This window comes from Chionomys nivalis, chromosome 2, assembly GCF_950005125.1.
Source record: "Chionomys nivalis chromosome 2, mChiNiv1.1, whole genome shotgun sequence".
Lineage (NCBI taxonomy): Eukaryota > Metazoa > Chordata > Mammalia > Rodentia > Cricetidae > Chionomys > Chionomys nivalis.
The window spans coordinates 55,699,577-55,716,318 of NC_080087.1; the positions used below are offsets into that span (position 1 = coordinate 55,699,577).

The window sequence follows — 16,742 nt, forward strand, 5'->3', positions numbered from 1 at the left end:
ATCCATCCATCCAACTGTGTATCTATCTATCTATCTATCTATCTATCTATCTATCTATCTATCTATCTATCTATCTATCTATCCATCCATCCATGTATCTATCCATCTATCTATCTATCTATCTATCTATCTATCTATCTATCTATCTATCTATCTATCTAATCTATCTTCCAATCATGTGTGTATGTTTTCAAGCATAATGAAACCTTCAGGAGCCTGAGAACTGGAGTGGCCAGGGAATGGTCAAGATTGGGTTGTGAAGTTCTGTGTCTGGAGGAAAACAAGTTAAGTTCTCTGTGACAAAGAATAAATTAAGTCTTCAGCTAAAAACGGATGGGCATTTCGGAGAGCAGAGAGCCCTATGGAAAAATCTCCAAATTCAAATGGGGCAGGGGTGGGAGCAGACTTCATACTAGGTCTCTGTTGTCTATGTTGCAGGCTGGGGGAGAGAACGAACAACAGAGACAGCCTGCAGAGCAACATGGGAAATATATGTGTGTGTGTGTGTGTGTGTGTGTGTATGTGTGTACCTGACCATAGTTTAAAAAAGCAAAGGACCCAAAAGAACCCAAATGTAAGTCTAGAAATCAAACTCACCCCACACAGGTGGAGGGAAAAAACCCTAACAATTGAAAGTGGAACATCAACCCCGGGCTTCTGAGAGCATTTAGGTTTCACTAATTGAGGTCAAGGTGATGATGGCAATACCAGCTGGGGAGCATTTTTGCCCAGAGACAAATTTGTCCTTCTGCCTTTCTGCCAGGCAGCGGGGAGGTGTGTGTGTGTGTGTGTGTGTGTGTGTGTAGCTAAATTAATTTGATTTCCATCATGCCACGGTAACTTCTGTTCCCTCTTCCCCGGCTGTCAGATGTCTTAGCTGGCTTTCCCCTTCCCTTCTCCCCCACACATTTCATAACACACAGAGAAAGCACGGATTGGCTTCGGGCAGAATTTAGAAACGAAATAATTCTAATTTGATTCTTCTGCATGGAGTGCTATTCTCTCTCTCTCTCTCTCTCTCTCTCTCTCTCTCTCTCTCTCTCTCTCTCTCTCTCCCTTCTTCTTTGAGGGAGAGAAGTTGTAGACCCGAGCATAAGTATGCTTTATTTTTATATCAAGCTTAATGGCACAACACCGCTTGATAGAACTTTTTCTTTGGTGCAAAACCTGGCACCTTACCTTTCCTCCTCCTCTGTGTCTAATAGTAACACTAGCAAATGAAACCAGAGCCTAGCACCCCAGAAACGTGTTCTTGCTGTCTCTCTGTGGCTGTCCCCAGGGTGCGCGCCTAGCCCACCGCCCGTCGCTCTTCCTGCTGGGCAGGATAAGGTTACACCGGGGCCTCCTCTGTGACAGAGAGGAAGGCGGGCCGACACCCGGCCCGCTGGGGAGTTGCCACAGTTGGCAGCCCGGAGCCACTGGGGACGCTTCTGTGCTGGCTTCCCGGAGCTGAGGGTGGGACCTAGAGTGCAGCCTGAGGCCGGGGTCCCCCTGATGGCCACAGCCAGGCCTCCCGGGCGCGGCTGCGGAGTCCTGCCCCGGTGGCTGCTCGGTGCTGCCCTGCTGCTGGGCCTGCGGCTCTGCATGGAGTTGTACCGTGCGGGTTCCGGACTCCCGGGTCTCCGCGTTCCCCCGGAGCTGCCCCGGCCGCACCTGCTGCCAGCACCCGACCCTCCGCGTGGCTCCAGAAGGAGGCAGGTGACCTACGTGCGCAGCGGGCGCCGAGCACTGCCCCGGAGTGGCGGGAGCACGACGCCTGAGCCGAGCTGTTGCGCCCCACGCGGGCTTTCCCGCAGGAAGGTCAGTTGCAAACGGTGCAGACCTGTACTTTGGTATTGAGAAGGCACCCAGACAGCGCTGGGGAGCCTTTGGCCCAGGCCGGTGGACCTCCCCACTGGGCCCTAGCGACTCTTCCACTTCCTTCTAACTGCTCTCCCTGGAACTTTAGTCTGTTCAATGGCCCCATTGACTGAAGTGGAATTGAGCAGAGTCCATCCACACCCAACCACTGCTAAGCGCCCAGTTTGGCAGGCCTCCTTCCAGGAACAGAGCACCCAGAAACCATACCCATCCCAGTGAGGGAGGGGGCGCTGCGTAGCAGTAAGGGAAAGCAAAGGAAGCATGGATGTCCTTGTGTTTTCCCACCCAGGCTTGATGGGTAGATTCTGTGAATGACTCTTTCACCGGGTCTAGGTGATAGTGAAGAGCTGTCCTCCAGCTGAGTTCCCACCAGTCCCTACCCAGGGGTTGGGACTGGCACAGGGTGAGAAGACAAGGCCCCAGCACTGCTTAGTGGGAAAATATTTAGACCCTCCACGGTCAAACCTAGGTTTGTCTTGCATCGCTGGCTAGGCTCTTGCTTCCTTGCCTCCTTAACTTCCTGCCTCATGCTTCATTGAGTAGGTCAATTTTAAGTTCTGGTTGTTGAAGCCTGGACTTCCCACCTTCTTTTGGGAGCTCATCATTTACGTGGTACTTAAGAGTGGAAAGACTGGGAACTAAATGCTGGAACTTGCCAGACACTTACGCCCATCGCCCATCACTCCTGCTTCAGGCCGCATCCTCTGAAGCAAGGCTGGATGTACTGGCTAGAGTCGTCTCTTTTTCTTGATGACATCTGTCCCGCCCCCACTTCTGCCAATCTGCTGCTACCCCAGCTTTGGTTCTGTTGCCCCCTCTCCGATTCTAATACCCTCCCCCATTCTTCCAGGGCTTTCCTTCCCCCACTTCCTCTACGTGCCTTGCCCTCCGTCTTCCCACACGGCTGCAGTTACTCAATATGCTACCCTGTTATCTTCTGGGAGAAGCACATACCTGTTTTCTGTCTCTAAAATGTGCCTCCTATAGAAAGACTTAGCGAGGCTTACTCTAAAAGATCCATTCCCTTCTCACGCTGCCCGTGCAGTTCCCGTGATGCCACGTTAATCATTCACAACTCTGGTCAAGGGCTTCCACTAGATGTGAGGTCAAATGCTGTGAGCACAAACTGAATTCTAAGTGGTTGGGGGCCCAGCAAAGGAGTTCTATGTGATGCAGGCCTTGAACCTGTGAAGGAAGATCCGAAAAAGAACAAAGGGGACATTTGGAGCTGGGACGATGTTTTTGAAGAGCCTGGCGTGCTTTGTCCCTCTGCGGATGTCCTCAAACACTCTGTCTTTGGTACTCCTTTCCCTTTCGGAACCTTTTTCCTTGCCGGTCGTCTGCTGTACAAGGAGTCCCAAGGTTTTGTCTCCATAGTTGTTGGTGACTAGAGCCTGTTTTACAGCGTCAAGGTTTGGAATGTGTAGACTCAGGTCACTGGGTGTGTGTATGTATGTATGTGTGTATGTATGTGTGTGTGTGTGGTGGGGTTCACCTCTATGCCCTATAGGAGGCTGGAGCAGAGACCCATTCTGGAAATGGAGGCAGGAAGTAGATGGGGGTGGCAAGAAGGGGAGGACATTGGCTGTGTTTGGAAGGCACACGGAGAAGCAAGTGGGTTCCATTTGCCTTTGGTGGACTACAGAAAGGAGGTCCCGACTCCAGACAGCTTCAAATATCCTTTAGATAGTCAGTTGGAAATGTCAAGTAGATAGTCAAACACTGGAGGCAGTGTCCAGGCTGAATTAGTGATTTGGGATCATTGCATGCAAGTGGTACTACAGCTATAAGATTGTGTGAGATCAGCTGGGGATGAATGTGGCTCACGGGACAGGAGTCTGAGCGCCGGTGTTCAGTCATTATAACTAAATCAGAAAGAAAATGTTGGTATAGTGTCTAGCATGTTATAAACACAATATAACAGCGTTTATTTTCTCTAGGTTGTCCCAAGTCTTCAGCCTTAGCTGTTTCTCAGTTGTGAATGATCATAGCTTGTTTGCATTCCTTTGCCATACCCGGAGTCCTGTTCTGTGTGGCCCATCTTGCCAATCTTCTGCTCTTTCCTACTACAAACATTCAGGTCAAGGGTCATTTCTATCCATGACCATTCAGGTCAAGGTTCATCTAGAATCTACTCCTATTTCTATGCTGATCTCTCTGTAGTCTGCAGTGACAACAGCAATGCCTTCTGTGAGATTGAGTTGCTTTGTTCATGTGAAGACCTGAGAATCTATCTCAGGTGGAAGTGTTCTCAACTGGGAGGGATTTAATTACCCACAGTGACCCTGGGAAACTCCAGAGACACTAACATATGAAAAATGAATACCATTATATCTTGTTTCTCAAGGGTGATTCTGAATAAATGTCATTGGTTAAATGATATAAGAAGTAGACTTATCACTGTTGTACATATTAAGTTCTTAGCCTCCTATGGAATCATTGTCCTTAGATTATCTTCTCCATGGTCATTTACTTATTTTAAGAATATATATCTCATTTAGCCTGCTTCCTAGGCAGGATTCTGGATTTATTTCACTTCGCTAGTCTTTTACAGCTGAGTTAAAATCGTCCTCAAAACTGGAAAGGCCAATTATTTGTTTTCTGACTTCTGTGTAACTAGAGGTTTCTCTCCCACCTGCCAGTTCCTGAATAACCACTCAGAGGCTTAATATTAATTACAAACTGTTGGTCTATTAGCTCAAGCTTATTGTTAACTAGCTCTTACAACTTAAATTGATCCATTTCTATTGTTCTATATTTTACCACAAGGCTCATGGCTTGTTACTTCACATCTTGATTCTCTGACAGCTATTGGCATCTCTCAAACTCTGTGTTCTTTTCTCTTGTATTCAGTTTGGCTTTCCAGCCTTGCTATATTCTGCCCTGCCATAAGCCAAAAGAGCTTCTTTATTAATCAATGATAATAAAACATATTCACAGCATACAGAGGGGCGTCCCACATCACTTCTGGTAACAGAGTTCACCATCTTACACCCCTTTGGGGATAAACCTTGCTCCTTTTGAGCATTACAACACATGGTATAATTCAAGGTGAATGCACCATTGATAAACTAAAGTTGAGTTTGGAAGTTACCTGTTGAAATTTTATGTTATATTTTACTATTTTAATTTAATTGCTTGAGAATACTGATTAACAGTTTGTCTCTGGGCAACTTCCATGTTGGTAAAAGGAGAGCACATTCTGTTCTGTGGGCAGCTTTCTGGGTGATGAGAGCCTACATGGAATACTCACAGGGTTGCAGAGTGTTTCTTGCCACCAAGCTTTCTTTGCAGGACTGAGAGGTATAAACAATTCAGCAATTAATTGCCACCTTAATCAGAGCTTATGCTACCTTTAAAGGAAACAATCGAGAGAGACAGAGACACAGAGAGATGGCATAGTCTTCTTGTAATTTGCTCCCTTTCCCTGTATCCCCCTTTACCAGGCTGTAGAACCATATAGAAGTCCGTTTGCACACCAGGAGTTCTAGCCTTTGAGCACTGGGAGGTGGGGATGGATGCGAAGGTGGGTAAACACTGCCCCTTTTGATTGTGGCAATCTTGGAACCTGCCTATTTCTGTGAGTTACAGACTCCGAGCATCTCATCAGTGCTTGCAACCTCTCAACTTTGCACAGTGCGGCTCCATCAAAACATCTCTGACACCCCTTTCTCTGCTTTTTGTTTCCTGCATGTTTCTGGATTCTGTTGTTGCTTTCTTATGATTCCCGTGGGTGAAGTTCTTGGGGGTATTTATTTACAGAGGATTATATGTGGTTTCTGTGATGTAGGCTTCTTATATACTCTTGCGTGTATATGGAACCCCTTATAGGTTGGCAGCCCATCTACAAGGAAGCAGCTTTTTAACATCTAAGCCTTGCTTGTTCAGGGGAACTTCACTCATGACCAGGCTTCCAGGAGAAATGTCTTTTCAGAGCGATGTCACTTGACATTTAATATTCTGGCAAGCAAAGTGACTTCTGAGTCACTGGGCTACAGAACCCAGCAATGTGCTGCTGTCTTGGCTGGTGAGTTACAGATCCTTTGGAGCACTGTGTGCGCGTGTGTGTGTGTGTGTGTGTGTGTAGGGAGGGGTACTGTTTCCTCTTCTGAAAAACCATATGGCAAATGTGGGCTTATTTCTTGTCATCTTAGTTTTCTAATTCTGTAGCTGTCAGCAAGAAGATGGGGAAGTGTGTGTGTGTGTGTGTGTGTGTGTTTACCCAATTGCCTTAAGAGCCTTATTGTTCTCAGATTCCTTGAAGGGTGGGTTGAGTTGCCTGTGGCACCAAGAGAAGGCAGATTTCTCCTGTAATAGCTCCCTCTTCCTTTATTCCCTTTACCATGCTGTATAGAACTAACTCTAAATATGACGTCCTCTTGCGCATCAGGACTTCCAATCCTCAAGCCCTGGGAGATGAGGACGAATGACAGATGGGGGGTAAACGCCAACTCTTTTGATGGTGACAATCTTCGAACTCAGCAGTCATATCCAGCCCTTTCGGTTTTGCATATGTACCCATACTTCTGACGTATAGGGAGCAGCGTGAATCAGCCCTCTCCCACTACCCAGGAAGCTGAACATTTTCATTTGAAACAAAGTTGGCGGAGAGGATTTGAATGGGCTCCAGCAGAATGTGGGTGTGAAATAGCAGTTGCTTAGTTTCATTTCAAAAAGCGGAGTTTTATTACAGTTTTGATGTGCCTTCAGTGGGGACCAGGGCTCTGCTTCTACCCAAATCCTGCAGTTTGTTTCTCGGAGAGTGTTCTGTGGGCTGAGGGCTGCTAATGGAGGCTCTATTGTTTCTCAACAGCCAGTGGTGGAGATGTTAGGTTTTTGGGTATAATTTGTACGGTCCATTTTCTCAAAGGAGAAAAATGACCTGCCAGTTTTCTCGAATAGAATTGGATTTCCTTTTTCAGTCTGCGAAGGGAATCAGGGCCTCATAGTTAAACGGGAGACTGTCAAGGGTGGAGGGCCCTTGAGTTCTTCCATCTGTGCAATGATAGCCTTGCAGGCCTGTTTCTGAGAAGTTGGGCTCTTGGTTCTGCGATACGGGGGAAGTAACAGGAGCCTGCTTCATTTACCACGAGACAAGTCTCAGCATAGCAATCCGCCAGCAGTGATAAGCATCTTTTTCAAACAGCACCTGGGCCCTCTAGATATGTCACAGTGGACCCATCAGTGTCCTGTGGAGGTTTCTGGAAAAGGAGGATGGGGAAATTCGCTCTCCAACAAGCATTTTTATCCTACTCAAGTGATTGAAGGAAAATTGAATTTTAGAAGCCTTGCAATTTAGGGGCATATGTAATTTAAACTAATAGCAAGCAAGGCTGTTAGTTACTCAGGAGGTAAATCTAGCCAATGAATTTGAATCACAGTTTTTTTTTTTTCTGGTATTGGGAACTGAACTCAGAACTCATACATTATAGGCAAGTGCTCTATTACTGAGCCCCACCTATTACCCTCGTGTAAATGCTTTAGGTGAGTTATCCAGTGGGCTCCAGCACTGAGCCCCACTTTGGGGCTCCTAAGGTAAACTTCTTTAGATGGGGTACCCTGTGGGAGCCCACTTAGCATCCTCTCTGTTCTTTTTATCTTTATAGCCTCAGAAAGCATTTGAAGTTACAACCTTGAGCCAAATGTTTGCAAAATGAGCAGGTGGTTTTCCTTAAAAGTGACAAGAAAAGTTAATACTTCTTAGTTCTGTGACAGTATGGCATGTCCATACCATCTACAACAAAAGAAAAGGTCCCTTTGCATTGTCATTGTTAAGAAAGATGATGTGATGATGGTTGACCTTCAAAGCCAACTAGACTGGATTTCGAGTAATGGAGGAGGCACACTGGGGTCATAGCTGTAATACTGACCCATATTGATACAGGATTTTCTGAGGTGGGAAGACCCACTCTGAATGTGTGGGGGGGGCACTGTTCCATGGGCTGGGAACGGAGAAAGACAGACAAATCAAGTACCTTAGTTACCTTTCTGTTGCTGTGATTAAAACACCACAGCCAAGACAACTTGCAGAAGAAAGAGTTTATTTGAGCTTATGGTCCTGGAGGGTTCGAGTCCATCTTAGAGGGGAGGAGGACGCAGCAGACACGGTGGTCAGAGTAAAATGCTGGGAGCCCACCTCCATCATGGTAAGCACTGAGCAGGGAGAACAAAGTGCAGGGAAGTGAGGCTTCTTACACTCAAAGCCTGCCCCAGAAATAAAGTTCCTTTAGCCAGGCCTTGTCTCCTAAATGTCCCCAAAAAGCACAACCAACTGGGGACCAAGAGTTTGAATGTCCAAGACCATGGGAGCTAGCATTCTTTCCTCTCTGTTTCCTGTTCCTGATCTTCAGAGATGTGAGGAGTCCAAATTCATGATCCTGTCACCATAAACTACTCCATCCCGCCCTCTGTGCTTTCCTCATCACAATGGGTGGTACCCACGAAGGACGATACCCAAGAATGATGGTACTCATGATGGGTGGTACCTATGATGATGGATGGTGTCTGTGATGGATGATACCCATGACAGATGGTATCAACGGCAGATGGTACTCTCTGAAACCATAGCCAGAGTGAATGCTTCTTGTGTTAACTTGCCTCTGTTGTTATTTTGCCCTAACACTGAGAAAATGAATGGATATAGAGGAATCATTGAATCATCCAGTGCCAGAAATGGATATTGGGGAGGGTATTCATATATATGAAATGTTCAATATATGAAAATTTATTTAACCAGTGTAGCACTGTTTGGGTTTTATAACACCACCCTCCAGTTTTTGTTTTTGGCCTAACTTAAAATAAAACAGAACGGGAAACAAAAGAAAAGAAGTAAGGAAGTATGTTGGGAGACGCTGGAGATTTCTCACTGGGTTGGAGGAAGAGTTCAATCACTTCATTTTGGAGGAGGGGGCTGTTCAGAAGACCCCAGTTTTCAGATCCCGTTGTCTGTCTTTCTGAAGGCCCACCAGAAGGCTCTCCTTGCTCCACTCTGGGGCTAGTCCCAGATGTCCACTTAGAATCAGTTAGTTCTGAGCACTCGCTCTAAGCACAAGGTCCTCTCCTGTCCTGCAAGCCATGCTTAGAGTAAGTTGCCCTGAACAGCTGAGCCCTTGCTGCTCCCTAATGACTCAGTATCATTTTTTCAGTTTTCCCTTCGGCTATTTGTTTCTCATATTTTATATTATTCCAATTGACCCATTTTGGAAATCTTGAACCTGGGACCTAGAAAGAGATTGTAGGGATTTTGTTTTTACCGAACCCAGACATTGTCCTCTATATATGTCCTGAGAGTTTATATAGTTATGAATGTCTCTAGCTATCTTCATTGTTTAAATATTTAATGGTATTCTTTGGTGTGTATGTGTTATGTGTCCCTATGTGGAGACCAGAAGTTGATGTCTTTTGTCTTCCTCTATTGCTTTGCTTTTTGAAAAATAAAGATTTATTTATTTTTATTTTCTGTGTATGAGTGTTTTGCCTGCATGGATATATGCATCACTTGCCGACTGGGTGCCCGAGAAAGCCAAAGGCATCGGATCCCCTGGAACTGGGGTAACAGGCAGTTGTGAACTGCTAGGTTGTGGGTGCTGGAAGTTGAACCTGGGTCCTCTAGAAGAGCAGCTAGTGTTCTTAACTACTGAGCCACCTCTCTATCCCTGGTCCCACACCTCAGTTTTGAGACAGGGTCTCTCACTAAAACTGGTGTTCATCCATTGGCTAGACTGTCTGGACACAAAGCTTCAGGGATCCTTCTGTCTCTGACTCCCTAGGCTGGAATTATGGTATGTGATGCTCAGCTTTCTGCATGAGTGTGGGGATATGAACTCGGGTTCTCATGCTTGAGTAGCAAGCATTTTACCCATGGAACCATCTCCCCAGCCCCTGTCTATTATTATCCTATTTCCAGGTGGTATTAGGTAGAAAGCTGGCATCTGGGGCACAAGATCTTTCAGCCAATAGGTTGAAAAATACACAAGATTCATATGTTGTGTCCCATTCATTCTTCTATCCCCCATCTCTCATTTTCTCCCTCCCTTCATTTCTTCTTCTTTTTTTTTTCTTTTTGCAAAAAGTTACTTGTGAGGACTTGTGGTAGAAAAGTAAATAGCAATAGTTGGCTCATTACCTCAATTCAGGTTCTCAAACCTTATAATATTTGATTTCTGTTGTTGCTGTTGTTAATGCAGTTACTTTTCAAAAAACATCCAAATTATTGCTCAGCACATCTGGCCTGCATCTTTACAGCCTCCGCTCTCACTGGCTACTGTAGGATTCCTTAGTGTGAGGCTGCTTCTGCATCAGTTAGGACTCTGGGATTGTGAGTGACTGGCCCAGTTGAAACTAGTAAAACCAGAGACTGGAATGGTCTAAGAAGACAAAGAAGAGCTACAGAACCCAGGAGGGCTCTGGAAAACCAAGCAGGAGCTAAAGCGAGCCTGAATACCCCTGCCATCCAGATGACCCCTACCACAGACGTGGTGGGTACCAACCTTTGTTTTGGTTTTTACCTTTTCCTCCTCCTCATCCTGTGTTTACAGAACTATCTAGTTTTCTAAGAAAATGTTTCCGTTTGCATCTGATGTTCCTTTACGGGACCCCAGCGTCACCTCTCACACATACCTGTGAGGGAGTTTGGATGGTAACTTACAGATAACATGAGGATCACAGGGTAGCTCTGCGGCCAGGGGTCTGGTGATGGGGAAGTGGGAGGTGCGTGGCTCCCCTACTCAGTCTGTCCTAGTGTAGACTGCGTCACAACACCCAGTGTGCAGTCTACACTAGTATGTCTGAAGTGGTGCTCCCGCCCTTGGGTAGCTGTAAGCCAATAAATCTTTAATCAATTCCCTTTCTGCTTAACTAGCTAGAGTGGTTTCTGTTGCTTACGACAAAGAACCTTGACAGAGCAGTAAATTAGAGCTCACTCTTTGGAGGGTTAGAACTATAACTTTCCCTTTTCGGTTTTACTTGGATCTGTTGAATTCAGGGCTTGGAACATAATGGGCGGAGTGAACTATGTGTGGAGGGATTTCTCCCTGACAAGATGATGACATTTAGTTTCAGATAACAAATTACGCAGATCCTCGGCTCATCTCCAGAGACACCAAACAGTGTTTCATAGTGCCATTTGCCTGCGGTAGCAGGGAGGAGGGGTCAAGTGCACGCAGCTGCCACAAACAACACCGCAGGCTCAGGGCTCACACTATTACAGGTTCATTTCCGGAGGGGCCACATAGCCCTTGTGGGTTGGATGGGTATGTGCCGTGCTGCCCTGTACTGTAATTGTCCTTCCCCTGGACTCCAGGCTGAAAGTGCGGCCACCATCTCTCCATTCACCTGAGCAGAGGGGTGGGGGCTCTCGTGGGTCTTGCCTGGCATCATCGAAAGCCCAGCCTGGGGCCTGGAAAGATGTCTCAGCAGTTAATAACCAGGTGCTCTTTCAGGATACCTGGGTTCAGTTCCCAGCAGTCTCAAGGCAGTTCACAATTACTAGTGACTTCAGTTTTCGGGGTTCTGATGCCCTCTCTGGCTTCCCTGAACTCTTGCATGCACACAGTGCACATAAACATATGCAGGTATACATACATACATACGTAGAAATATATGCAGGCATATACACATACATATGCAGAAACATATGCAGGCATACACACATACATACGCAGAAACATGCAGGCATGCATGCATATATACATACATATGCAGAAGCATATGCAGGCATACATACATGCATACACAGAAACATCATATGCAGGCAAACAAGCATACACATAAATATGTTGAAAGGAACCCAGCTTGGAAGTGACATATCTTTCTCTTGCACACAAAACCACGTCCAGAGTCACCAAAGGCCAGCAGTAGCATCTTACCATGTACCAGAAGACAGCTGGAATGTTTGGTGAGCAGGACAATGTTGTCACAGAATGTAACTCTCAATCATGCATGTCTATGTGGACACAGTCTAGGCATGTTTTGTGTCTCTGTATTAAGCTGCTGGCTGATTGGCTGTTTGACAGTACTTAAGGAAGCATAGTTATTGGTTTCCAGGGGCTGAGATCTGAAATGAAGCAGCCGTCTATATTTAGTAGCACTCTTCAATACAAACAGACTCACTGTGTAACTTACGAACTGTGCTGGAGCCAGTCCTGGAATCTGTTAGACACAGTAATTCTTGTTGACATTGCTATGCTCACTCTGCTCAGGGCCTATGGATGAAGTCAATTATTAAATACGCCGTGAAAGCAAAGGACTGAAGGGATGGCTCAGCAGTGATGAGTGCTTGCTGCTCTTCTAGAGGACCGGAGTTTGCTTCCCAGCACCTGTGTCAGGCAGCTCACAACTGTCTGTAGCTCTGGCTCCAGGGGAATCTGATTCTTTCTTATGACTTCCAAGAGTATTAGTATGCATGTGCTCATAGTCACACACAGACACAGACATAGACACACATAAACACACGAAGACAGACACACACATACAAACAAACACACAGACACACAGACAAACACACACAGAGACAGGCACACAGATACACATGCACACACACAAACACACACAGACAGACACACAGACTGACACACACATACAAACACACAGACAGACACACAGACAGACAGACACACACAGACAGGAACACAGATAAACACACACTGCACACAGACACACATACACACACAAAGACAGACACACAGACTGATACACACATACAAACAAACACACAGACACACAGATAGATAGACACATACAGAGACAGGCACACAGATACACACACACAAACACACACAGACAGACACACAGACTGAAACACATACAAACAAACACACAGACATGCAGAGAGACATACACACAGACAGGCACACAGATACACACACACAAGCACACACAGACAGACACACAGACTGACACACACATACAAACAAACACACAAACACATAGATAGATAGACATACACACAAAGACAGGCACACAGATACACACACACACACACAAACACAGACAGACACACAGACTGACACATACATACGAACAAACACAGACACGAAGACAGACACACACACACACAGACAGGCACACAGATATACACACACTGCACACAGATACACACACACTACACACACACAGACACAGACACACAGACACACACACACACACTGAATCTCTAAAATAAAAAGCCATGAATATAAAAGAATGGAAGGCCTCTAGTAAGAGGAGTCAAGTGCCATGTCTGAAACCAACATCACAGTGATCATTCTCTCATTTTTACTTGGAATTAAGGGAATGACGTCCCAATGGGGTTCTAGAATGTGGCCACAGGTCAGCGGCCGTACTTGAAGCTTGTATGTACAATATGACAGCAAGTAATTTAGTTTATTTCTCGTCTACTCTGAGTGTAGTACAGAGAATCACTTAAACATCCTGCCTAGTAAAATGCATGACCATTCAGAGCTCAGAGTGATGAGATTCTAGAAGTGGTCTCTCTGTCAGCTCTCTTGAGAGTGGCCTATGGAAGAATAACAATAATACATGAGATCCTAGGATTCCTGTGGCATAGATTTATTCAAATGTCATACAAATACTCTGATAAGTGTAGCTTGCCTGTGAGATGGACTTCTGGATTCTCTGGTCTTCTGTGTTAGAAGTCAAACCCAGGGACCTATATATGTTAGGCCTAAAGATCCTATTTTTATGCTTGAGATCAGAAGGTTGAATTCTGCTTTCATACATGTTGAATGTGTAGAAACACAAACACATATATTGAACAAGAGATGTATGTTTTCTGAATTTCAATTTCTTTTTTTTTTTTTAAAAAAAAGGTTGAAATTTAGTATTTTTAATTATGTATGGGTGTGCATGTCTAACTGTGGGTGTGTGCACACAAGTGCAGGTGCCCTCCAAGGCCAGGGGCAGTGGCCCCTCGGAGTTACAAGCCACTGTGACTGCAAGTTGTTGGCGGAGGCTGCTTGTTCATTTCTCACTTGCCTAGACCCAAAATAATCACACAAAAACTTTATTAATTAAAACACTGCTTGGCCTATTAGCTCAGGCTTCTTATTAACTAACTCTTACATCTTAAATTAACCCATTCCTATTATTTTGTATTTTACCATGTGCTGTGGGACAATGGTCTTGTACCCTGTCACTTGCATTGTTTTAATAAAATGCTGATTGGCCAGTAGCCAGGCAGGAAGTATAGGTGAAATGACCAGGCAGGAAGTAGAGGCAGGACAATGAGAACAGGAGAATTCTGGGAAGAGGAAAGACTCAGTTTGCAGTCGTCATCCAACTGCAGAGAAGCAAGATTAGAATTCCCTCACTGACAAAGGTACCAAGCCATGTGGCTAACACAGACAAGAATTACGGGCTAATTTAAGATGTAAGAATTAGTTAATAAGAAAAGTCTGAGCTACAAGGCCAACTAGTTTATGATTAATATAAGACCTCTGTGTGTGTTTTTGAGATGGAATGGCTTCAGGACTGTGCGGAACAGAAACCTCTGTCAACAAATGGTGACAGTGTGGACAACTGCATCCACATGAAACCTGAGAGAGTTTGAGAAGGAATTCTAGACACAAAAGAACATGGTTAAGCATGGCTTCTTGGTAGCAGCATTTTCTCCAGTGGCTCTGTTTGTGAGAGGCAAATGCACCTCATTTAAGAGAAGCTTCCTGACTCAGCTTTAGCTGCAAAAACTTTGCAGCTCTTTTAAGAGGTCCCAACACCAAATATTTAAATGGTGTTTATGAATAGCTGACAGCATGCTTCTTGGTGGTGACAGGGACCTTGAAACTCCATAGAGTTCTGGCAATAATCATAGCTCCAACGAGTACCTCCACCATGAGGCTAGACTCTCAGAAAGCTAAGAAATGGAATGGATCCAGCCATTAAAGTCATGGCTTTTTTACTAGCCCTATTGCTTAGCAAATTAAAGATTCATGCGGTCAGAAAAAGAAATATATAGTAGAGATAGATTCAAAGACGAAGAAAACCTCTAAACAGTTTACAGTGTGTTTAAAAATATATAGATCAAGATTCATATAAATGCAAAGTATTCATCTCTATGTCACATCCCCCTTTAAATGTAAACAAACATTTATAGACAATATTTGGGAATTTAGGCATAGTTCTCTCAAACTGCTTCCTGCTTTTTGTTGGGTGAAGTATCTTGGGGGGTTATGGAGACCTTTCGGAGGATCTTGGTCCACCAAACTATATTAGTCTAGAAGGAATCCACAGGTTCTTATTCTCTGTGGAAACAAAAGCAGAACCTCTTTTCTAAAACAAAATATCCTTAGACCCAAATTTAAGTCAAGAGACCTTTAAAACATTGATGTTGGTTTAGCTTAGCAGCCCCTACAATGAAATGACTCTCTGTACTTAGCTCATTCACAGTCAAAAAATTTACAGAAAACACAATAATATGCATAATAAGACTCTCTGTGTATATTTCATCTTTATGTGGCTTATTTTTCTTACTCTTACTTTTTCTATAAGTTTAATGTTTATTTTATTGTCTTTACTCCTTTAATCTCTGACTGTCTGTACTCTTATAGCCATCTATACTCCTTTTCCTCTCTCTCTCTCAAGCCTATGTACATTTCTCTAACACTGTGACCCATTCAGAGGTCTTTTTAAATCTGAATTTGTCTTTATTGCATGCGTATCTGCAATTATTTTCTGACCAGGAGTGCTTTTTTAAAAATGCTAAGCTGGCATGGCTAGGACCAACTCTGCATCCCTGCCCATTGACTCTGCCCAGTCCAACATGGCTGAGGCATGTTCACTCCCTCTGAAAGTTATGTATACTGCCCCAACTCCAGGGTTATAGGGGGTCTATTAAGTAGTTTGTAACACACTGCTCACAGATCCCATTTAAGTGCTGAGCTTCTTGAAATAGCCAGAGCTGTTCATGCAGCTAGCACTAGCTAGGAAGCCCTACCCTAAAGAAGCTGTGCAACTTTGCTGCCAATGCTGAGTCAGGAAGACCTCTTTTAAAGGAGACGTGGCACCCCTGCTTGACTCCAGCAAACAGAGCCCATCTTAAAAAAAAATATGGCTACCAAGAAGCTGCGCTAAACTCTGTTCTTTTGTGTCTAGTATTCCTTTTTAAGCTCTCTCAGGTTTCATGTGAACATAGTTGCCTCATATTGGTGCTATTTTGTTGGCGGAGGCTGCTTGTTTGTTTCCCAGCTGCCCACACCCAAAATAATCACATAAAACTATATTAATTAAAACACTGCTTGGCTTATTAGCTCAGGCTTCTTATTAAGTAACTCTTGCATCTTAAATTAGCCCATTCCTATTACTTTGTATTTTACCACAAGGCTAATGGTTTACCAGTAAGGTTCTGGGGCGGGTGTCTTTCTCCTTTGGCAGCTACATGGCATCTCCTCGATTCCGCCTACTTCTTTCCTCCATCTCTGCTTGGAATTTCTGCCTTACTCTATTTGACCCTGTCATAGGCCCAAAGCAGGTTCCACATTAACCAGTGGTAACAAAACATATTCACAGCATGCAGAGGGGAATCCAACATCAGTTAGCTGCCCAAATGTGGGTGCTGGGAACTGAAGGAGATGTTTGGGTTCCCTACAGGAGCAGTGAACACTCTTTAATTGCTGAGCCATCTCTACAGCCCCCCTGCTTCTTTGTAAAAGAAGATTAATAGTACATTGTAGTTGTTTTTTTTTTTTTTTGTATGCCAGCTCAAAAAAGAAACAACATGGAAACTTATTAATTATAAAAACTGGGTCTTAGCTTAGGCTTGTTTCTTATGTTTAACTCTTATGACTTAAATGAACCCATTTCTATTCATCTACACCCTGTGTTGTAGCTTGTGGCTTTTACCTCTCCTCCTGCATGTCCAGCTTCTTCTGTATCCAGCTGGAAACTCT

At 44.6% G+C, this 16,742-nt stretch overlaps 1 protein-coding gene across 4 annotated transcripts in view; it reads left to right on the top strand.

Annotated features, from left to right (window-relative positions):
• Positions 1-1,386: 1,386 nt before the first annotated feature.
• The window catches only part of Mettl24 (methyltransferase like 24), a 130,264-nt gene continuing 114,908 nt past the window's right edge, over positions 1,387-16,742 (top strand). For 3 of the 4 annotated variants that reach the window (XM_057762312.1, XM_057762313.1, XM_057762314.1), the window contains exon 1: positions 1,387-1,800. In XM_057762312.1, the coding sequence (XP_057618295.1) occupies positions 1,495-1,800 (306 nt within the window). In that variant the 5' untranslated portion in view covers positions 1,387-1,494. Of the gene's footprint in view, positions 1,801-5,848; positions 5,888-16,742 lie in introns of those variants that run through there. The other variant, XM_057762315.1, reaches the window with a different exon arrangement.